We start from the raw sequence: 23,157 nt of genomic DNA, 5'->3' as shown, positions 1-23,157 counted from the left end.
TATGAACCTAATTAATCTTATTCTAAACATGGAATACCTCAATCGCGCCATTCCAGCAAGAGGTTTTAACGCGGATCAATGACTATTACAGAACGAGCACGGAATTTGGACATTTTACATGGACCATAATTACAATTAAGTATTAATGAATTAAAACGTAACATTTGTAATATATATTTTAGAAATAGCTGATTTCGTCTGAGAGAGGTTCCAACCCTAAAAAAAAATGTTTTGTGTAAATGTATGAACAAGTTTAGGTTCACACAACAACATTTTTGTTGCTTATTAATTAATTGTAGGAAGTTCCCATAATGTCATTACAGCAATTTGGCCACATTTGGACTAAAGAAAAACCTATCCCTTACGAAAAAATTAACCATGGTTTTATTATAGTGAAACCATAGTAACCATGTTTTTTCTTTTCTTTTTTTTACTACAAATACCAAGGGTAAACTATGGTTAGTGTAGTAAAACCATGGTTAATTTGTGGTAACCATGGTTTAATTATAGTAACCATGTATTTTAATTTTATTTGTAGTAAAACCATGGTTAAATTTCATAAGGGATATCATCCCAACAAACTACTGTGGGGTCCTTAATGATAACAATTCCTTTGTGTAGAGGCACAAGAAATAAAGACAAACAATAGACATATCACCAGCTCCAATATATCTCTAGATGATTTTTTTAATGCACAATACAGGGTTATGAGATTAATTAAAAATCTAAAAAATGTAAGCACAACAAACCAGTGGTGTCACAGCACCATTCAAAGAGTGAAGCCAAGGGTTACATTAATGCAAATACAATACAGAAACAAGATGAGTGTCATACATGAATTACAGTTTTAACAAAACAACAGCTAAGACACTGACTCTGACGAATCTTCACAAATGTGAGGCGACTTCAGCAGCAATTGTACGTGTTCTCTGTAAGATCAAAGACAAAACCTCAGATTGTCAGGAGGGTTGCTTCATGGTTGAACATCACGTGTACACGGAATAGATGAATAAAAGGGAATGACAGGAACCTTATCTGTCCTTGCTGGTTCTCAGGTCTGGGGTAATTGGGTCGTGTTGAATTGTCTGGTGCAGCATGAGGGCCATGAGACCTGCACGATTCGTCATGGCTAATCTTACATTGCGCTCCTGCTCAAACAATTCATCCAACTTGTACCACTGGGGGAATAAAAGAAATAATGAGAATGAGTAAATGAATGAAAGATTGATGAACAATAATGTGAAAACAACATCAGCAAAGCAACAACATCTCAATCCATTTGAGTAAATACATTTCTTTGCAAAGGTAACAGGTTGAGGTAATGCGCTGACCACTCTGACTCGCTCCAGGTCCACTTCGGCCCTGCGGAGTTTCTCCCAGCAGTAGTGTTTGTTACACTTGCGTTTGGACACCCTGCAGTATTCTCCAGTGGGTTCGAATACATCACGAACCAGTGGACACCCACAGACCTCGTCCGCAGGGACCTGCACGCATGACATTCACATTTATGAATACAGTCTCTAATTATCTATGCACATTGAGTGTTTATGTATCAAATTAAAGTAACCTTGGGGTCTCTGGAGTGCTCTGGGCAGAGAACCTGCAGTCTCTTACAGTAGGTTTTGCTCTGTGGATTGTAAACATCACAGAAGAGCCGTGTAGCACTAGATACAAGGAGATAAAGAGCAGAAATAAAATGAGAGTATGATTTTGTTAACATTTTTATCTATTTTTAATAGGCATTAAAGGTGCACTAAGTAACTTTCCCCTCATTTTACAGATGAATAGAAGAAATGCAGACATACCATTTGGCAAAAACTCATTTTTGGGAGATTGCCGTTTACCATGTATAACTTTATAGATAAAGATATACCAATGGTGTTTTCTAAGTGTAGTCAAGTGTTTATGTATCATAATAATATAAGTGTTTGTCTGAAACACATGATAGTACCAGGTGAAAACAGTAATGTGTCTTTGCTGACCATTTGTCATGAGATCACTGAAAACGGATCTTAAAACCAGGTGGTAACCGGGCTTCTCTCTTACACGCTCAAATTCCAGGGATATTGTATTTAATTTGCGGGTGTCAGGGAGCCGCTATCAATATATGTGAAGATTCAAATGATCAAAAGTGACAGTAAAGACTCTCTATATCACACTGTATATCACAGTGGAAGCATCTAAATCGAAAAATATGTAGTATTATTATAAAAATAAAAAAAAGAATTACTTACCCATCTATACGTGTGGGGTACATGGAGCCAAATGATGTCTGACTCTCATACTGGATAGAAGAAAAAGATGACGTTATTAAAAGACATACATAATTTTAAAAACAAAACATTGACCACTGTTTACAGGTCTATGCATCATGATTATTAAAACAGACAACCAACCTTGGCATAGCACCTTTCCATGTGACGCAGCGCCACCTTGGGGTTAACTGGGTGACTGCAGGACACACAGAAGATTTGCAAATCAGTGTCGTCATCGCCCTCGTTGACCTTCAGGGAAAAGAAAAGCGATGTTCAGGACACTGTAATGTGTTTGCAGTGTTTACAGTAGTGCAAATGTCATACTGAAACTATGGTTATGACGATCTCTCACCTCTTCATCGTACTGTACGACCTGCTGTTTGGCCTTAGCGATGATACCCTCCAGCTCATGGAACCGTTTTTCCATCTCAGTGAGTCGCAAGCGAGCTGACTGTTGCTCACGGCGGATTCGCTCCAGAAGTTTCTTGCCCTGTTCTTCTGCAATGCACGGGCTCTGCTGCCACTGCTGGATACGCTGGGGCAGGATCTCATAGATTCGACTGGCAAGACAAAAAGGCACAAATATTCAGAGTCTGTCTAATCTCATTCATACTTAATTACAACAAGTTTTTCCGGGTTTACTTGGCAGCGAGCTTCATGCCGCACTCATCAGAGCAGTATTTGGAGCTGGCGCGTGCAGCTTCGACACATCCGGGCCCGAGGCACTGTCTTGCTCCTCCACTGTCTCGCACCTCTGGCCGCTCGCTGTGTCTCACCCGGTCGCGGTGCTTCTGTTTGGGTTTGTGCTTCCGAGGCTTATTCTCCTCTTTCTTATGAATGAAAAGTCCAAACATAAGTTTCCATTCTAAGCACAATGATTTACTTTAAGCCAAAAATTACCATTAAAAGATTAACCCTATAAAACCCACTGTATCATATTTGATTTCGAAGGCCTCTAAATTATCAACATGATCAAAACTTGCTCAAATCCTGTTGTACACAATCTACTACATGCCTTCTGTCGTCTGATTTATAGTTCGTAATTTATAGTAAATGTAAGAATAATTTTGTAATGTTAGTAATATTTCGAGATAAACGCTTACTGGGCTGAAGCAACTTTTGTTTACTTGATTATCCATACACAAATCTCCGTTTGTGCCTCTGAATAAAGCTTTATTTTATATTCTCCTATGTGAGCCATAAAAGCTTGAACCTTTTTTTGTCGAAAGGTTCAATAAACTGTTACATTTCAAACAATTAGATATTTCTGAGTATTATTTAATATGTCCGGCTTTACAGGGTTAAACAAGCATTCAATACACATATTTTTAGGTCTTTACCTTTTTTTCAGATCGCTTTTCTCTTCTTTTCACGTGCTTGACCTTAACAGCTCTTTTTCTCAGAGCCGAATCAGCATATGAACCATCATCATCATCACTGTTCCAACCCTGAAGAAAAAACACAAAACTCAAGACACAACCAATTCTGCCAATGATTATTGGAAATACATCCAGGGCAGGGTGTTACCAAGACAGCGAAGTGGGCTAACTTCCTTTAAAATGTACTTTTTTTTATAGCGCTGAAGTGTGATGTGAGGTACCGTGCTGTGCTCTCCATACTGCCCAGCGCAGTACTGCTGATACAGCTCCAGCTCATTCTCACTGTAGTCTTCAGACATTGGGCCGTCTTGATAGTCTCTGCCCTTAGACATGGAGCACTCCTCATCCTTCACTCGCAACATTTTCTGAAATATAAAAGATAGTGGCTAAAGAAGGACTGGAAACTGAAAGGTTGTAGGTTCAAGCACCACAAGGGATGATCCTTAAAGTCACCAAAAAATCAAAACAATTCTTGTTTTGTTTTTTAATGGAATACTGCAGTGTTTATTAGAAATTATTTATCTCTGCACATCATTATTATGTTTTAAATTCATGTGCCCTCATAATCTTTAATCAAAATAAGTTTCCCTACCTCTTTCAACGACATCATCTTTTCCTCTGATGATGTGTTTACTGGCGGGGCAACCTGTCACTCATATGAGATCGACCAATAGCATACCACAACCATCCAATCAATTCCCGATGAACAAAACTGAGTCCCGCCCTATATTTTGTCATGCTTGAGAAGCCGTTTCACTCGTATATACGTCACAAAAGAAAAGAAAAGATTATCGCAAATTCCGTTTCATGCCGATTTTTCAAGTTACTCCAGACGAATTTTCTCTGTAATTAGTGTACTGATAAAAGTGTCTGCTAAATTAAAATTATTAACAATAGATCAATGAAAAAGCATTCAAACTTACAGAACCATTTGAGAATAATTGCTGAGTGCATCATATTGAACACAGAGGCAACAAAACATTATCAGACCTTAAAGTATACCATAAAGGTGTATGATTAAAAAAAAAAGATGAAATCACAGGCAAAGCGACTCTTTTACAAAAGTGAAACTCACCCTAGCCCGCACTTCACACTGCCTCAGTCGGCATTTCTGCCTGATCTTATTTGGGCCGCCAAACTTCTTCATGTCTTTACAGAAGTCGCACAGTCCACAGTCCTCTGTGCGCATGCAGGCTTCACATTCTCCACACATGCGAGCGGAGCGCTTAATCTATGGACAAATCCCAAATACTCCCCACAGTCAGTCCAAAGGGTTAACAAACAACACACTTTTCAGTTACCGTGTTCACCAAGGTCATTTGAAGACAGCAGTTTTTATGAATCAGAATTTCTTACCCGTGACCCTCGCCGTCCATCTGATTTGAAATCCGGTGTGTCGGGCTGGTTATCGGTCCCGTCTGCCTCGGATTCTTTCTCCCGGCTTTTTTTGGGACGGTATTTGATCTCCAAGGAATTATTTTTACCTAGACCAAAGGATGCACACACTCGGGGTTGCTATTGACACTATAATAATTTAAAATGAATAAAATATTATTATTTTATATGTTCTAAAATAAAACAAATAATTACATTAAAGGTACAATATGTAAGAATTTTGTAATAAAATATCCAAAAATCACTTGCACAGTGTGATATATTTCCTGCAGTTGTGTACTTACAATATCCCAAAAGTCTCCAAAGATTTTTTATTTCAGAGAAATTCCAATTTTAAATAAGTGGCCGTCCCGGAAAAAAATGTCGCCTGTCAATGACGCAATATCCGCGCTATCCTCTGTTTCCGTTCATACTGCCATAGCCATGACGTAACCATGGCGACAGACGTGGACAACTGCGTAGTGCGTAACGTTTAGCGGCACGCAGTTCTTGTTTCTTTCAAACATAGACCATGGCAAGCAGACTTTGGGACAAACAAGGAGAACTAAAATGAGGATCAATATCAGCGTGGCGTTTTTAAGATGCCGAGAGCTAGCGTCCGCGACTAACTTGGACTCGACACAGCTTCACGAGTCACGACTTGACAGCTTTATTAGACAGGTGAGCAAATGTACATAAAACAAATCAATGTTATATAACGTTAGCTCAACATGATGAAATGTTAGAATATGGTCAGTATGTTATTCTAATGTTGATCTAGCTTACTGCTAGTTTCGTATAGCAAACGAACTAACACGTAGTATAACATTATAACTTTCGACACACATTTAAATGCCGTTTAGTGTGATAGTGTAACGTTAGACCAAGTGAAGCAGCGCTGCGTTACCTCACAAGTTTAATTCGTCTAATAAACTGACCTGTGTGAGTAATCCAGCACTTGCGGGTAGTTCGGGAGAATTAAATGTCCTTATTCCTTTATATCCGCGGGACTCGCGTGTGATATCTGTCTCTTTAGCAATCGCGACCTGCTTCATACCACTGTAATGTTAAAAAACATTAATGTTTGCACTCATCCTTAAACATTATTAGATCCATCAGCTTGACAGCAAGTCCCATCATTCACCTCATCACTGCGTCATCAACCTACGGCTTTGTTATTGTTGGAAACTGCGCCCTCTTGTGGCGAAAAAAAACTACATATTGTGCCTTTAAATAAATAAACTATAATTCAAATAAAAAGTCCTTACCTCGACACCTTTCACAATACCAAACGTGGATGGTTTTGGCCGTCTTCTCAGAAATATTAATGCAGTCTCCATGAAACCACTCACTGCAGCTTTCACAACCACTGTTTACAAAAGAATTTAAAACATGCAATTAAAAATATTTAATTTACAAAGAAAAAGCCTCCTAAAAAAAGGCATTCAAACATTTCAATAGAAACACATCTTACATCATGAAGCAGTTGATGTCTGGTTTGCGACAAACGCAATAAACAGGCGTGTTGCTCCGGCTTAGACTCATCCCGGGTCTGGGATGTTTTTCAAAGTCTGACACTTCGTTATCCTGTAACATAAGAGAAGAAACAGAACTTGCACCCAATTTAGCATTTTCTGTATGTTACTGTAACCCTGCCAGCAGATACTATTACTGTATTCTGTGCGGCTCACATTTTATGTCACTCACTATATACTGTATATGCACACTTTAATATGTTTCTATATACTGCATACCAAACTCTGATACTTTGTGATGCCAAACCTTCATTTGAACGATAGCACATTAATGCAAGAGCTACTCTGAGCTGTCATTGCCATTTATATTAAATAGTATTACACTCTCTCTCTATGACGGATTTTATCATACTCTTAACAAAAAAGTACCATGTTTTGAACATGAACCAGGGCTTATATAAGTGCCTTGGTATATTAATTGTTCAGAATTAGTACTAAGGTATATATCAAAGTAACAAAGTATTACAACTTGTAGCATGGTACCGCCCAGTTCTACTTATAAGGGTAAAACAACCAGAATGGCAAAACTAATATTTCACTTACCATGACAGATTTGTACGGTTATTGTCCAAAAGGAAGGAATGTCACGACAGTCATTCAGAACATCTGAAGTACAAAAACTAAAAAGCTGTCATAACATCGTGAACTAAACGTGTTTACAGTGAATTCATTTAATTTGACTCCTTTTGTTTACACAGCGGAACACTGCATCACAACATTTACTTCCGCTTCCACCGCTATGATTCTTCTTCTACGGTTTAGGGACCAAACGATCTACTGCCACCTATTGGACGTGTGTGTAAGTGACGCGCACCTACAGACAGGTGACAAAACTACAACAACCATACAAACATTTTTGTTACTTGAAATAAAATAAAATATAAAAAGTCAAGGCAACATTTCTCATTTCCATTTAGTTTAACTTGATGTACTAAAATAACTAAAACCGAAATAATAATAAATAAATAATAAATAAATAAAAACAAAGTCAAGGCAACATTTCTCATTTTCATTTAGTTTAACTTGATGTACTAAAATAACTAAAACTGAAAAAACAATAATAAAAAATATATAGAGAAAGAAACTAAAAATGCAACTAAAATGAAAAAGAAAACGGAAAATATAACGAATAAAAACATTCAAAATGCAACTTAGAGAATTTCCTTTTGATATTATACAGTAAAAAAGATGTCTTTAACAGTTTGTTTGTTTTTTGCATTTTAAATGTATTTTGTATTGATTTAATATTTTGACTGATATGATTGTTGAAAATTGTATTCAGATTTCTACTATTAGAATCAAATTAGTATTAGCTATATAATTACGGACTTATTCATTCTGATATTACCACCAAAATTCAGAGAGAGATAGCCATAAAGAAATCTGGGTCAATATAATCAGTAATATAAACAAATGATTATTGAATTATTATCGTCCATTAATATTGATAATACCCAGTGGGAGGCATGAATGTGTTTGAAACATAGACTGTATAAAACTATGTTTGAAAACATGACTTCATGCAGCAAATAAACCAGAATTTCATGAGGTAATTTATATATGAATTATTATTATTATTTTCGTACCAGTACTGTAGGTAAACCATATGATAAATCACCAGTTCCCTGCAGTGCAGGAAGGATGTCGTGCACGCGCACAAGCTCGAGAGTTCGCAATCGCAACACGCGCTGGTCAAAGCCGATGCTCGCGCTCACAAGCGAACATCACACATTCATTCTGAATTAAGGTGAATTAAAACGTCCTCGGTACAAGACTGGAGTTATTCGAGATCAGGTAAGAAAGACTTCAATTCAACTTTGTGTCTTCTTCAGGCTCTGGTCATTTCGCTTCATTCTGGGTCATCAGAAACAGAGTCACGTTATCGAAAGTTTACTTCTGTTTACCTCTTTCAAGTGCAAATGAAGTGCCAAAACGTAATTTTTTAAAAATAACACGTGGTTAATTTGGACAAGCAATAATTTGGATAATTAAATTTAAACTTTAAAAACGTTTATATGAAAAGGATATACTTGATATGATCCAAGAAATATTTTTATTTTGACATTTACGAGACTTTTGTGTTGTGCTTGACTGCTAAACATCCAAAATATACATTAATCATGATAAAATCAATGATAAAAAAATCATAAATAGGTTTGAAGTCATAGACCAATGAAATAATACATTAGACATTAATCATGCATATTATGTTATGTATTCTATAATATTTGTTAATGTTATTATAATTATTATAAAGTTGAAAACTAAACTTGAAAAATTAATAAGAGCAACTGTCAAGGTTTTAAAGTAATCTGCAGGACAGCAGAAATTTCATGTAAGACAAATATGTACATTAATAGTAGTGTATAATATAATCTCATCAGCTTCGGATAGGCCTACTTACTTATTTTTTTAGATACATACTACAAAATATGAAAAACATTAAAAATGTTACAGTAGAGGAGTGGGGACATAGAATGACTCAGAATCAGGGGCAGAAAGGGACGAGCGTTGAACTAGAGAGATTCCCTAATGAATGCTCTGTCGATAAAAAGTAGGGATATCTTTAAAACAGCAAACAACCAGCAAAAATGTTTATTATGACTCCTGCATATTAGCTCAGGGCTTTGATGATATTGTCAGTTCTTTCTGACCTTTCCAACTCCCTTCAGGTCAGTTTGGAGAAGCAGCTCAGGCAAATGTCTGTTTAATGCACTTTAAAGTCGGCATGAAACGGAAGTTGCAATAGTTTTTTCATCCCTTTTGTTATGTATATGTGAGTTAATCTGCTTCTCAAACAAGAAAAAATGTAGGGCGGGATTTGCTTTTATCCATTGGGAATTGATTTGATGGTTAAATGGTTGTGGTCTGAGAAGTAAGAGAAGTTGCTGCGAGAGGCAGGGGAATTTGTTTTGATTGAAGCTTATGAGGCACATGAACTATGTGCACAGATTAATCATTTATAATAAACACGGCAATATAAAAAATGTCAATTTTGATTTCATGGTAACTTTAGGTCACATTTTCAAGTGTTTCTCATGCTGTTTTGGTGATAAAAGTCATCATGTTAGAGGTTTTCATTTTGACTACACAAACACCCATACTGATTACACACCATCTATGCTAAAATACTTCTCTTTCTGGATGTCCTTTTAGAGTTAGAATTAGGCGTCTCAAATGGAGACAGAAGCCATGGATGTCCAACAGCAGGACAGGGTCGTGGCCCAGGAAAATCACGTCCACACAACACAACCACAGGCCACCAGCAAACCTGAAGTCACCGGTGAGAGGGATGTTTATGAAGCAAATCTGTTGATTTTTGAGAGTTTCTGCATGTTTAGCTTTTATGCTTAATTTGCATTGGAGAAATAGTCATGACATTCAGAATAATTATTTGTGACTGACAGGTCCCGTCTCAGCTGAGATTGTTCACAACGGAAGCAACGAGTCCCTGACAGACGGTGTCACATCCAGTGATGATGCTTTACTGCTTCCAGGCCATATACCTACAATTTCACGCAAAATAGACAAAGTCAACGGTATTTACATTTTTTATGCATCAGAAGGCAGTTCATTATTAAAAGAATTAATTCACCCAAAAATGAAAATCGTCTAACCACTTATTATTTTTTTCCTGTGAAACGCCAAAGGAGACACCAAACTTTTTTTTGGTGCTTGCATAGACACAATCATTATTGCAAATCCGTTTAGTGACACTAGTGGCAAAGAAATTACACACTTTCCCTTTAACAGTGTAGCAAATCATTTGGAAGAGCAACAATTTACAAAATCTTGGAATACTTTTGACAAGAAATGCTTGCCAGTTAAACTACTGTTCAAAAGTTTGGGTCTTTTTTAATGTTTTTGGAAGAAGTGTCCCCTGCTTACCAAGGATGCATTTATTTGATCATAAATACAGTAAAAATAACCGTTTTCTATTTAATATTGTGATAGAGACCCGAGCCGTCGCAAGGAGAAACACCAAGACGTAAAAAATGGGGTGATGTTGGCGTCCAAAAAGATGTTTATTACAAGCAGATGTGTGAATAAAACAGGTTATCAATAAAAACAGTCTAAAAACTAGAACTGTTAACTCTCCAGAGGCCAGAGTTTTAGTGCGCTCACTCAACGCTACAATAACCTTGTTCAGATTCCCTCAAAAACCACAATCCGTCCAATCCTCCCTTCCACTAGTGACGGCTGCCTTAAATACACACATTTTCTCGCTTGATAATTGGAGCATATTATTTTTTTTCAAATGAACTCTTTCCTCGCCACATGATTAATAAATAAATACACAAGATGATTAAGAACAAGAGTTAAATCAAGTCAATAAATTGGATGGATAAAGCAACAAAATGAGCTAAAATGAGCACTCCCATGCAGTTCGCTCTGTCTTTAAGGTCACGCCCACTCAGCTAAAACAGCACGTAAATATTATAAAATGTATAAGAACAGTAAAAACACTATAAAACAGTGATGGAAGACAACGTCAAGGTCTCTCCATAACAAATATATATTTTAAAATGTCATTTATTCCTGACAGTACTCCAGTTTTCAGTGTCACATGGTCCTTCAGAAATCATTCTAATATGCTGAGAAACATTACTGATTATCATCAATGATGAAAACACTTGTGCTGCTGAATATTTTTGTGGAAACTCTTTTCAGGGTTCTTTGATGAATAAAAAGTTAGAAAGAACAGCATTTATTCGAAAAAGAGACTTTTGATCAATTTAATGCATCATTATTACAGAAGAAATAATATGGGTCTGGAACGACATGAGAGTAAGAAAATGAAGAAAAAAAAACTTTTTTGAGTGAACTATTCCTTAGCATAGGAATAAATGCAGACATAGTAATAAAGCTGACAGAAATAGACTAATTGCTAATAGACTAGATAATGCTAATCGGTTGGGCCCTAGAAGCAATTGCATTGTATGTATTTGTATGTATATAAATTGTAATGTATTATTGTCTGAATTTTAATACATTCAAATGTGAATTTAACACATTTCAGCGAAGCCCAGTTTTCCCAATAGCTCGTCTCCTCCTGTCATCAATGGCTCTACTATCATCTGCAAACCGCCGGCTTCTTCATCAGGAGGATCGACGCCTCGTGCTTCAGCACAACAGAAATGCAAGCGACATGCAAAGTGCAATGGACACAAACACCCTCACAGAAAACACACACCCTCCACTTCCATGAGCCAGCAGAGCTTCAAAGGCGATGCCTCGCAGATACAGAGAGTAGCTGGAGACGGTAAGAAAAGCATTTGAACACATGGGTTCGGTCCATGCTCAAATTTTTGTGTCAATATGTTTATGTATTTTTAGAGCACGTTGGGGCATATCTGAAAAGAGGCCTCCGCCCACTGGTCTGTTCGTAAATATAGGGCCTGCTCTTATCTTTCAGTGACACTGGACGGCCCGCTGGATTTATCTTCATGTGTTTTATGGTCCCTTCACGTCAGCGTTTGATAATTCTTTCCGTTAGGTCACACATCTCTGTTTGATGACTAACTCACACTCACTAGCTGATACATAATCTAATCTGGAGAATTTAAATACTGAGAGGGCTTGATGTTTTGACTATATCAATTTGTTAACTGCTGTAAAGGAATTCACAAGATTTAAACAGATAAATGAGTGTATTCTGGTGGTATCGCTCAGGTTTGGTGTGCTTGAAATACAAAGTAACACAAATGGCCATATTAACCACATCCTCAATGATTTTACCTTTTTTTACCTTTAGAAAAACAAAGGTAACACTTTATTTATTTATTTATTTATGTATTTATTATAGTAATAACATTATACATTATTACATGCCAGTAACTAAACCTTATTCCTAACCCTATACTAAGTACAGTACATGTTGTTAATTAATATTTCTCAGTTCTTGATTGTATAATTACACTGTAACAAAGACACCTTAAAATAAAGTGTAACCAACCAAAACAAAGATATCTATGAGTTTATGAGGGTAACATAGGTGTAAACATAATTAAATGCTGATAAAGGCTATTAGAGAAGCGTAAGTTTGAACAATGTGGTCAAAAATTATTATGTCACTTCCTTATTATGATGTCAGCAAGGATGCATTTAATTGATCAAAAGTGACAGTAAAGACATTTACAATGTTACAAAAGATACAATGTCCTTTCTATTCATCAAAGAATTCTGAAAAAAAAGCATCACGGTTTCCACAATAATATTAAGCAACACAACTGTTTCCAACATTGATAGTAACGAAATATTTCTTGTGCATAGTAGAATGATTTCTGAAGGGTCATGTGACACTGAAGACTGGAGTAATGATGCTGGAAATTCAGCTTTGCATAACAGAAATAAATGACATTTTTACAGTTTGTAAACTGTAATAATATAAAACAATATTACTGTTTTTACAGTAATTTTGATCAAATAAATGCAGCCTTGGTGAGCAAAAGAGACCTGACCCCAAACTTCTGAACAGTAGTGTACAAAGTATTTACAAAATACTGTAAAATATTGATCCCTTGATAAATCTTTTGCATTACAAGTGTAACAACGTATCAAAAAATGTGACCAAGTCCAGTTAATTATATCATTTACAAATCACCAGGGCACAAATGTCAGTGTTTCCTGTGAATAAACACGGTTCGCTTGTGACAAAGTCCAGTTAATTATATCATTTACAAATCACCAGGGCACAAATGTCAGTGTTTCCTGTGAATAAACACGGTTCGCTTCTTGGCTGTTTCAGACTGCTGTGCGCACTGTATACTAGCCTGTCTGTTCTGCGAGGTGCTGTCGTGCTGTTCGGCCGTGGCTCAGTGTTTGGCCTGCGGGCTGGAGTGTGACGCTCTCTGTTGTTGTGGGGAAGCAGCCACCGGAGGTCTGGCGTGCTGTGCTGAGGACACCTGCTCTGCCCTGCTGGATTGTGGGATACTGGAGGACTGTTGCCAGTCTTCAGACTGTCTGGAGATCTGCCTGGAATGCTGCTCCATCTGTTTCCCTGCCTAATGGGATTCTCTACAGAATGATATCAAGAGCTCAAAGGACCGTAAGTGTCGGGTATATGTGTTAGCGTTATACCGCATCTTGTATTTATTTAGTATGAAGAATGAATTTGTTGCATTGATCAAAGTTGGACTGTTCTGTACGAGGCTATTCTCTGAAGTCAGACAGGCCTTAAATCTGAAGTGTGTTATTGTTTGTATGTTAAAGGGATAGTTCACTTTGAAATACATTTTTGATATGTTTTAGCTTACCTCAAGGGCATCCAAGATGTAGGTGTCTTTGTTTCTGCAGTATTTTCAATTTTGATATTTTTAGGTCAAACCGTTCTTGTCTGTCAGTCATATAATGCAGGTCTATGGTCACCACCTCAAAGAGCATCCACAGAGAAGTCCAAATTAAACATGACTTAATGACTCGTAAATGTAAGTACACAATGATGGCCTAAGACACGAAACGAGCAGTTTGTGTGAGAAAACGAACAGTATTTATATTGTTTTTACCTCTTGTAACGCACAGACCGAAGCGCCGGCGCCCTCAGATCACTTGGACGTGGCTGTGTTTACAAGAGGTAAAAACGATATAAATACTGTTCGTTTTCTCACACAAACCGCTCGTTTCGTGTCTTAGGCCATCAATGTGTACTTACATTTACGAGTCATTAAGTCATGTTTAATTTGGACTTCTCTGTGCATGCTCTTTGAGGTGGTGACCATAGACCTGCATTATATGACTGACAGACAAGAACGGTTTGACCTAAAATGATCAAAATTGAAACTACTGCGGAAACAAAGACACCTACATCTTGGATGCCCTTGAGGTAAGCTAAAACATACCAAAAAATTATTTCAAAGTGAACTATCCCTTTAAAATGGGTTACACTTTATTTTAAGGTGTCCTTGTTACAGTGTAATTATATATTTAAGTAGTGAGTAATAATAATGAATTACATGTACTTGCTATTGGGTTAGGGTAGGATTTATACTACAGTAACTACATGTAACATATGTAACAAGGACCCTGTAAAATAAAGCGTTACCTTAAAATGCACACAAATTCAGCTGGTCATGTGATCACAACATGGCAGCCACTATGAGAGCATACCACCTTTATGTAGAATAATATTTTCTGCACTTTTAAGAGCTCAAGTTTAGAATTTTTCCTCCAGTAAGCTCAAAGATGTGTCAGACTCTTCTACTTAAGTAAGGTTAGAAATGTGCATTATGATAAAAAATACTTTTGCCATCCTTGCGAGTGTTTCATAGCATATACTGTATATGTGAAGCAATAAACACCTTAATGCATTGAACATCTTCATCAACTGTGATTTTATACAACATAGAAAAAAATCTAGAGAGTAATTTGCTTTGAACAAACATGTGTTGTAATAATTAGCTCCTGTAATACTCTCTGTTTTAAAGTGTATCCGTTTTGCATGACAGCTGAGAATAAGGCGTAAGGATCTTTGTTCTCGGTCAGTTCTCAGCACTCTTATCTAAAGTGTGTGTGGCAGGAAGCCTGAGCGATGCAAAAATAACCAGTCAGGATGACTATAAAGCGTTTGCATATTCCTCTGGGCATGTTGAATTTCACAGCCTGTCTCCAGATGACTCTGCCCAGTGTTTAGACAGTGGGCACCGCTCGAGAGAGAGAGCGCTCATGTTGAATCTGGCAGTGGGACAGAGATCTGCGTGTCCAACAGAAGCCACTGAAGCTCTACTGAGATGACCTCCATCCCTCCCTGCATCCCGCTGTGGGTTAACACATTAAAAACGCCTTCATATCTGCCCTATATCACTGACTTATTGATTATATAAGTCAGCAAACCACAATGTATAATATTTGAAAATGTGTTGTAGAACAAATATGTTAATAAAGTATCATGATGATAAACATGATTAATAAAGTATCTATCTATCTATCTATCTATCTATCTATCTATCTATCTATCTATCTATATATCTATCTATCTTTCTATCCATCCATCTATCATCTATCTATCTATCTGTCTGTCTATCTATCTATCTATCCATCTATCTATCTATCTTTCTATCCATCCATCTATCCATCTATCATCTATCTATCTGTCTATCTATCCATCTATCTATCTATCTGTCTGTCTATCCATCTATCATCTATCTATCTATCTGTCTGTCTATCCATCTATCATCTATCTATCTATCTATCTGTCTATCTATCCATCTATCTATCCATCCATCCATCCATCATCTATCTATCTATCTATCTATCTATCTATCTATCTATCTATCTATCTATCTATCCATCTTTCTATCCATCCATCCATCCATCCATCATCTATCTATCTATCAGATTGCTTATCATAAATTATGAAAATGCAAAACATTTATATCTTTATATATACAAACTATAACAAAAATGAACTATACTATTATTTTTCATCATTCATAAACTGAACAAAAGTGACAGTAAAGACATTTATAATGTTACAAAGTTTTTGATTTCAAATAAATGCTGTTCTTTTAAATTTCTATTAATCAGAGTTCATATATGATAATAATGAGAAATGTTTCTTGAGCAGCAAATCAGCATTAGATCGTATCAGAATGATTTCTGAAGGACCATGTGACGCTGAAGAAAATGATGCTGAAAACTACATTTTAAAATATATTGAAATAAAAAGCAGTTATTTTAAATTGTAATATTAATAATATTACTGTTTTTACTGTATTTTTGAGCATTGGTGAGCAGAAGAGACTTCTGTTTAAAAAAAAAGTTTAAAAAAAATCTTACCATCCCAAATTTTTGAATGGTAGTGTATTTATAGAAAGAGTAAATAAATCAATATATTTGTGAGTTTTAACGGTGATGAGGTTGACTGTATATAGAGATGAGTGTTACCTGCTGGCCTGCTGGCTGAGGGGCAGGAAGGCTGTGTTTATTGTACAGATGTGCCAAGTGGCGTCAACAGGAAGTGGAGGAAGTAACTGAAATGACAGGGCTGGGGCGACAGGATAGGCCCACACGACCCTAATCCAGGTCCGGTTCTGACCCAGCGCTCATCCCCTGTGTTTCAAAGAGCCGCCGCTCACAGGAAGCAGCTTTCAGCATCACTGCGCTAAAATAGACAAAACACAGTTTCACTACATCAAAGCCCAGATGTCACGCCAGAGCTCATCGAGTCAGTAGAACAGTGGGTCTGTTCTGGTCACATCTTTAGATTTGATTTCTGTTACAGTAAACCAGGAGCAGAAATAAAACTGAAGATCATATTTTACTTGTATTCATTTACAACCCCAATTCCAGAAAAGTTGGGACATTTTGTAAAGCGCAATATTAATAAGCGATTTGTTCATTTATATTTCCTTTTTATTTCATTGTTTTCACAGGCCAAATAAATTTTATTCTGTAAATATAAACACATTTTGATACTGACACTCCAAAAAAGTTGGAACAGAGGCAAAATAAAAATGAATATAGATTTCAGAATATCCAAGTTCAACTCTTTTGAAACTGTCCACAATTAGAAGGTAAATCGGTCATTTATGTTTGGGTATAAAAAGAGGCTCCAGCAAGGAAAGATGGGTCATGGCTCACCACTTTGTGCCAAAATTTCATGAGAGAATTGTCAAACTATTCAAAAATCACATTCTTCACAGACACTTTCTCCATCTACCATACATAATATTGTGAAAAGATTCAGTGAATCCAGAGAAATCTCTGTGTAGGGCAAGGCAGGAGACCGCCGTTGAATGTGGGTGACCTTTGAGCCCTCAGACGGCACTGCATGAGAAACCATCATGCTATGTGTTAAATACAGACACATGGACACAGGAGTACATTAGAGAACCGCTGTCACCAAACACAGTCTGGATCAAGAAATGCAACTTGAATCTCTGTTACGCAAGGAGAAATCAGTTCAATGCAGAGATGCTGCTGAGTTCTCTGGGCCTGAGCTCATCTCAGATGATCCAAAAGACTGGGAATCTGTGCTGTGATCAGATGACTCCACTTTTCAGCATGTTTGTGGGTAAAATGGACATCGAGTTCTGTCTCAAAGACGAAAGGGACCATCCAGACTTTCATCAGCGACAGGTGCAAAAGAAAACTTGTACAGGGGTGCATCAGTGCAAACGGCATGGGTGAATTGCATTTGTGTGAAGGTATCATTGATGTGAAGGGAGATATAAACTGCCATCAAGATGACATCTTTACTGGGAGACAAGACAATGCCAGGCCTCATTCTGCACCATAGAAGGGATGTGACGTCCAGATCTGTCTTGTTTCAGGCGAAATTGGGCAAAAATTTCACTTGCAAAACTGCAACTAATAGTGTCCGCTATTCCCAAATGATTAAAAAGTGTGATTAAAAGGAAAGGTGGCGTGACACAGTGGTAAACATGCCTGTTACAACTTTTTTGGAGTGTGTTGCAGCCATCAAAATCAAAATGTGTTTATATTTACAAAATACAGTTAATTTGGTCTGTGAAATCATCAGAAATCTGTTCTTTGTCATTTTGTCAGTTAAATAGAAAAATAGAAAGTTAAAGAGAATTAACAAATCATAGATTCTTAATTCTTAATCAAGAAGATGCTGTTATTTTAATGACCTACCAATGAAAAATTGCAATCTGGCGAATGTTGCGAGTCTCCTGTAGTCTGTGACGTCTTTCCCTCAGGCCGGCATGATGGGTTGGCAGACGAATGACCACAATCCTCCTTTTGTTCATTCAAGGTTTTGGAGAAGAAAGAGTGCTGGCGTCGTGAAGACTCAGTCTCACCCATGAAGAACAACAAACTCTGCAGATTCTTCATGGCTGAGGAGCACCGCAACATTCAAAAAGGGTGAAGAAATAATCATAACTTCCTTTATTTGGCCTTTCAAGGTTAAAACCCACACCTAACACAAGTTTAATACTTCTGTCCTTTATATTAATGGTGTTTCTCTTCTTTGAACACAAGGTAATACAAATAAAGAACAAAGAACAACACTGCATTAAAACATAAATAAATAAAATCCAGTTATAAATATATATATATATATATATATACACTCACCGGCCACTTTATTAGGTACCCCATGCTAGTAACGGGTTGGACCCCCTTTTGCCTTCAGAACTGCCTCAATTCTTCGTGGCATAGATTCAACAAGGTGCTGGAAGCATTCCTCAGGGAGTTTGGTCCATATTGACATGATGGCATCACACAGTTGCCGCAGATTTGTCGGCTGCACATCCATGATGCGAATCTCCCGTTCCACCACATCCCAAAGATGCTCTATTGGGTTGAGATCTGGTGACTGTGGAGGCCATTTTAGTACAGTGAACTCATTGTCATGTTCAAGAAACCAATTTGAAATGATTAGAGCTTTGTGACATGGTGGAAGTAGCCATCAGAGGATGGGTACATGGTGGCCATAAAGGGATGGACATGGTCAGAAACAATGCTCAGGTAGGCCGTGGCATTTAAACGATGCCCAATTGGCACTAAGGGGCCTAAAGTGTGCCAGGAAAACATCCCCCACACCATTACACCACCACCACCAGCCTGCACAGTGGTAACAAGGCATGATGGTTCCATGTTCTCATTCTGTTTACGCCAAATTCTGACTCTAACATCTGAATGTCTCAACAGAAATCGAGACTCATCAGACCAGGCAACATTTTTCCAGTCTTCAACTGTTCAATTTTGGTGAGCTCTTGCAAATTGTAGCCTCTTTTTCCTATTTGTAGTGGAGATGAGTGGTACCCGGTGGAGTCTTCTGCTGTTGTAGCCCATCCGCCTCAAGGTTGTGCGTGTTGTGGCTTCACAAATGCTTTGCTGCATACCTCGGTTGTAACGAGTGGTTATTTCAGTCACTGTTGCCCTTCTATCAGCTCGAACCAGTCTGGCCATTCTCCTCTGACCTCTGGCATCAACAAGGCATTTCCGCCCACAGAACTGCCGCTCACTGGATGTTTTTTCTTTTTCGGACCATTCTCTGTAAACCCTAGAGATGGTGGTGCGTGAAAATCCCAGTAGATTAGCAGTTTCTGAAATACTCAGACCAGCCCTTCTGGCACCAACAATCATGCCACGTTCAAAGTCACTCAAATCAACTTTCTTCCCCATACTGATGCTCGGTTTGAACTGCAGGAGATTGTCTTGACCATGTCTACATGCCTAAATGCACTGAGTTGCCGCCATGTGATTGGCTGCTTAGAAATTAAGTGTTAACGAGCAGTTGGACAGGTGTACCTAATAAAGTGGCCGGTGAGTGTATATATAGAGAGAGAGATAATAAATAGCTACATATCATTTATATAACATACAACATTCAAAGTTAAAATAAAAGTATTTATATTATGTATTATACATTATACATTGTATATCATTAAATTATTACTTTAACTATTCTTGATAATTATTTAATTATTATTTGAAAACTACACACACACACACACACACACATATATATATATATATATATGTGCGTGTGTGTGTGTGTGTGTGTGTGTGTGTGTGTGTGTGTGTGTGTGTGTGTGTGTGTGTGTGTGTGTGTGTGTGTGTGTGTGTGTGTGTGTAAAAAATATAATTATTAATTTACTTATCAATTTGAATGCATAATATTGAAGTTGATTATTAATTTAACAAAATAATTATACCCTCCTGTGCAAACTAAATTATTTGCTTAAGCAACTTGGCCTCTATTTTATTACAGGCAATTTCTTTATGATTTACGTTTCAATTACTCCGAGATGCTGATTATTTTCACACTTGGGAAATAATTTTGGCCTGCCACAAGTGCTAAAAACAGGCCCGTTGGCATCTCATCTCTCGGGACAAAGAGGACACTTCCCGTCCGAGTGCTTTATATCCCATCTGTGATAAAATAACACTCCCTGATGAAGGATCAAGTGAACTATTAAAACACACACAATCCAGAAGATCTACCCAGAATGCACCGCAGGTCTGAGTTACAGCGGGTGGGCTCGAGGTTTCATCCAAAACTAACACAGTTAATATGGGGAAGTGAGATTTCAGAAGAAACAGAAACACATTTTATAGCAGGGAGGTGGAGAGCTGGAATAACAATAATATGGCGTTATTCTGTGTTCGGGCTAAAGCTAACACATTTTCAGCAGCGCTGAGTTGGACAAACAACGACACACGCACTGAACAGACACACAACAGAAAGGTTAAGTGACAACATGACGACAGAATTCCCTGCAGTTTTACTAATAAATCCATAATTAGCCTACTAATAAAAAAAATTGAAGACACGAGTAATTATATTTTTTGAAACGATGTGACGTCATTGACACACAAAGGCGTGAGCTATCACTGCCCTCTGCTGGACAAACAATAACGAAGAGCAACTTCTGGATGTTTTCTTCTCAAACAGGTCAAATAAGTCAGTGTGTGAATCTATGGTGTGAATGCTATTTAGTGAATCTCACAGAACTTGTCAAGAACACACTCTGCTAAAAGTCTGTTAAAGGGATGGTTCACCCAAAAATGAAAATTCTGTCAGTAATTACTCACTCATGTTATTCCAACCCCGTAAGACTTTTGTTCGTAAATCTTCGGAACACAAATTAAGATATTTTGGATCAAATCTGAGAGCTGTCTCACTCCTCCAAAGGCTGCTAGGTAATTTCATTCTGCCGGCCCAGAAAAGTTAGTAAAGACATCGTTAAAATAGTCCAAGTGACTACAGTGGCTCAACCTTAAGTTTATCAAGCGACGAGAATACTTTTTGTGCGCAAAAAAACAAACAAAAATAAAGACTTTATTCAACTCTTCATTTTCTTCCGTGTGGGCCTCTGACGTGAGTTCACGAGAGCGCCACGACGCATGCGCATGACAAATTTAAATGACTTGAAAGAACTTGTTGTATGGTCTTAAATTTATTATGAGTCCAATAAAAAAATCCTAATGCTCCAAATAATTAATTGGTTTGAGTAGAGCAAACTTAAATTACTTCAATCAAATTAACTTTTGAGTATTTACTTTCTTTTTCTTTTGACTTCATACAAGCTAGCCAAGTTTCCACTATAAATATTTAAGTTGAGATTACATGATAATGTATGAATTAGATTACTCAAATATTTGAAGTTAAGAGCAATTAAATATATAAATACAAAAAAAAAAAATCTGCAAGTTCTTTGAATTTCTGAACTTAAAAGTGTTGATGTAACTGATTGCTTTTTTTTTGCAAACGTATTCAGATTTACAGTGTAATTAAATCCTAGCAGGACAAGATTTATAACAGTATTGCAGTAATGAGAATCTGATGAGAATCATTAATGATATTCACGCAAAAAAAAAAAAAGATCCTAAAAATTGTTTTTTTCACACATTTGATGAAAAACGACCTGGTCATTTTCAACCATTTACTTAAGTTTCTTTTAAAAAATGAAAGAAAGAAAACAATAACACTCATACAAATACATAGCTGTTTTACAACTTTATTTATAAATTTTTTCCAAAAAAAAAAAAAAAAAAAAAAAAAATCTATATATTTAAGAGTACAAAAAGAAATCTGCACAACTGTTGCTCGTTTCAAAGTTGTTAGGAAAATACAGGGAATAAACATCCACAAGCACTGTGGAAATATTGAAATACATAAACGACAAACATATTCCCTTTGCTCAAGTCTGACTGGAAAGTGGACATCTACCGGATGTTATCAAGTACATAATCATGAGATGAATGTAAACGCTGCCTAATAGTCTTCTGCAGTACAGTTCTGCAGTATAGAGTGAACTCGAAGGTCTTCTAATGAATTTTTAAACAAAGTTCTCGACACGGCACCGACCACAGAACTGATGGCAGGATTGAGGAAATTTCACCAGGCAGAAACTGCACGACAACCTCCGAAACACAAACCCCATCGCTGGGCATCCAACATGGAGGCTTCAAAGAAATATATACAAAGGTACTTTATGACTTAGCTAAAAAAAAAATGTAAGCTGAACACGAGCTGTGGTGGACACTTACACTGCAGAGATCCTAAAGTAAGCTTTCATTACACTGATCTGTTTATCTACAGATAAAGGTAAATCTCATTCCCTCTTTGCCAACAAGGTTCTAAAACAATCCATCACTGGATATCAATTTCTAATTTGTTTCATTTTAAATAGCAGTGAAAATACATTTTATGTCATCTTAAATGCATGATTTATATATGTGGTAAAATAAAACTCTTCCGAATGTACATTAGTCATTGTGCTAAATCAGCACATAATATATAGATATTATATAAATGTATATATAGATGAGCTGTAACGTTTCATAACTACAAGACATTTCAAACAAGTTGCTATTACTAACATACATATTCAGATCCGTCGATTCACAACAGGGTAAAAAAACAAAACAAATGCCAAACCTAAAAAAAAAAACATTTTATCATTCAGGTGTGATATGAAACACTTTCATATCAACTCATACCTCACTGTACAGATTCATAAAACCTGTTTTCTGCAGATCTCCATTGCTTTCGGCTCCAAAACTGTGTCTTTTAAACAGGATATGACTGTTAATGCCTATAACGTATGAAAAGCATCAACAGCAGAACGAGTCTCGGAAATAAATAAAAACAACTTCAGAATGTCGTCATAATCCTGATAAGGGATGTAAAGACTGCAG

The 23,157-nt window shown here is 36.9% G+C and overlaps 2 protein-coding genes across 3 annotated transcripts; one reads left to right on the top strand and one right to left on the bottom strand.

Moving 5' to 3' along the window:
- Window positions 1-656: 656 nt before the first annotated feature.
- Window positions 657-7,291, bottom strand: cxxc1a (CXXC finger protein 1a). 2 transcript variants are annotated; one of them, XM_056265268.1, is made up of 16 exons: window positions 7,087-7,291; window positions 6,483-6,595; window positions 6,277-6,377; window positions 4,991-5,118; window positions 4,710-4,865; window positions 4,227-4,280; window positions 3,856-3,999; window positions 3,596-3,703; window positions 2,898-3,085; window positions 2,608-2,815; window positions 2,397-2,504; window positions 2,235-2,284; window positions 1,568-1,664; window positions 1,332-1,484; window positions 1,031-1,178; window positions 657-929 (listed from the first exon to the last, which is right to left on the bottom strand). In XM_056265268.1, exons 1-15 carry the CDS (start codon window positions 7,087-7,089, stop codon window positions 1,032-1,034), a joined length of 1,758 nt encoding a protein of 585 aa, XP_056121243.1. In that variant the 5' UTR covers window positions 7,090-7,291; the 3' UTR covers window positions 657-929; window position 1,031. The 2 variants fall into 2 exon arrangements, with proteins under 2 accessions (XP_056121243.1, XP_056121244.1); XM_056265269.1 differs by lacking the exon at window positions 4,227-4,280.
- A 913-nt stretch (window positions 7,292-8,204) lies between these two features.
- On the top strand, window positions 8,205-15,466 carry zgc:113363 (uncharacterized protein LOC791449 homolog). Its single transcript, XM_056265310.1, has 6 exons — window positions 8,205-8,337; window positions 9,700-9,826; window positions 9,951-10,082; window positions 11,564-11,806; window positions 13,292-13,591; window positions 15,032-15,466. Exons 2-5 carry the CDS (start codon window positions 9,721-9,723, stop codon window positions 13,549-13,551), a joined length of 741 nt encoding a protein of 246 aa, XP_056121285.1. The 5' UTR covers window positions 8,205-8,337; window positions 9,700-9,720; the 3' UTR covers window positions 13,552-13,591; window positions 15,032-15,466.
- Window positions 15,467-23,157: the final 7,691 nt, after the last annotated feature.

Source organism: Rhinichthys klamathensis, unplaced genomic scaffold, assembly GCF_029890125.1.
Source record: "Rhinichthys klamathensis goyatoka isolate OS25496 unplaced genomic scaffold, OSU_Roscu_1.1 h1tg000231l_1, whole genome shotgun sequence".
In the NCBI taxonomy this organism is placed as follows: domain Eukaryota; kingdom Metazoa; phylum Chordata; class Actinopteri; order Cypriniformes; family Leuciscidae; genus Rhinichthys; species Rhinichthys klamathensis.
This window is presented reverse-complemented; position numbering and strand designations above follow the sequence as displayed.

What these genes read in the sequence shown, in the direction of transcription:
- cxxc1a (XM_056265268.1), bottom strand. An exon ending in AGTGTGAAGTGCGGGCTAGG is followed by an intron (nt 4,281 to 4,709) that starts GTGAGTTTCACT and finishes TATGAGTGACAG; the next exon opens with GTTGCCCCGCCAGTAAACAC. An exon ending in TGGAAAGGTGCTATGCCAAG is followed by an intron (nt 2,285 to 2,396) that starts GTTGGTTGTCTG and finishes TCTTCTATCCAG; the next exon opens with TATGAGAGTCAGACATCATT.
- zgc:113363 (XM_056265310.1), top strand. Translation starts at nt 9,721, where the DNA reads ATGGAGACAGAAGCCATGGATGTCCAACAGCAGGACAGGGTCGTGGCC. An exon ending in CAAAATAGACAAAGTCAACG is followed by an intron (nt 10,083 to 11,563) that starts GTATTTACATTT and finishes AACACATTTCAG; the next exon opens with CGAAGCCCAGTTTTCCCAAT. An exon ending in ACAGAGAGTAGCTGGAGACG is followed by an intron (nt 11,807 to 13,291) that starts GTAAGAAAAGCA and finishes TGGCTGTTTCAG; the next exon opens with ACTGCTGTGCGCACTGTATA.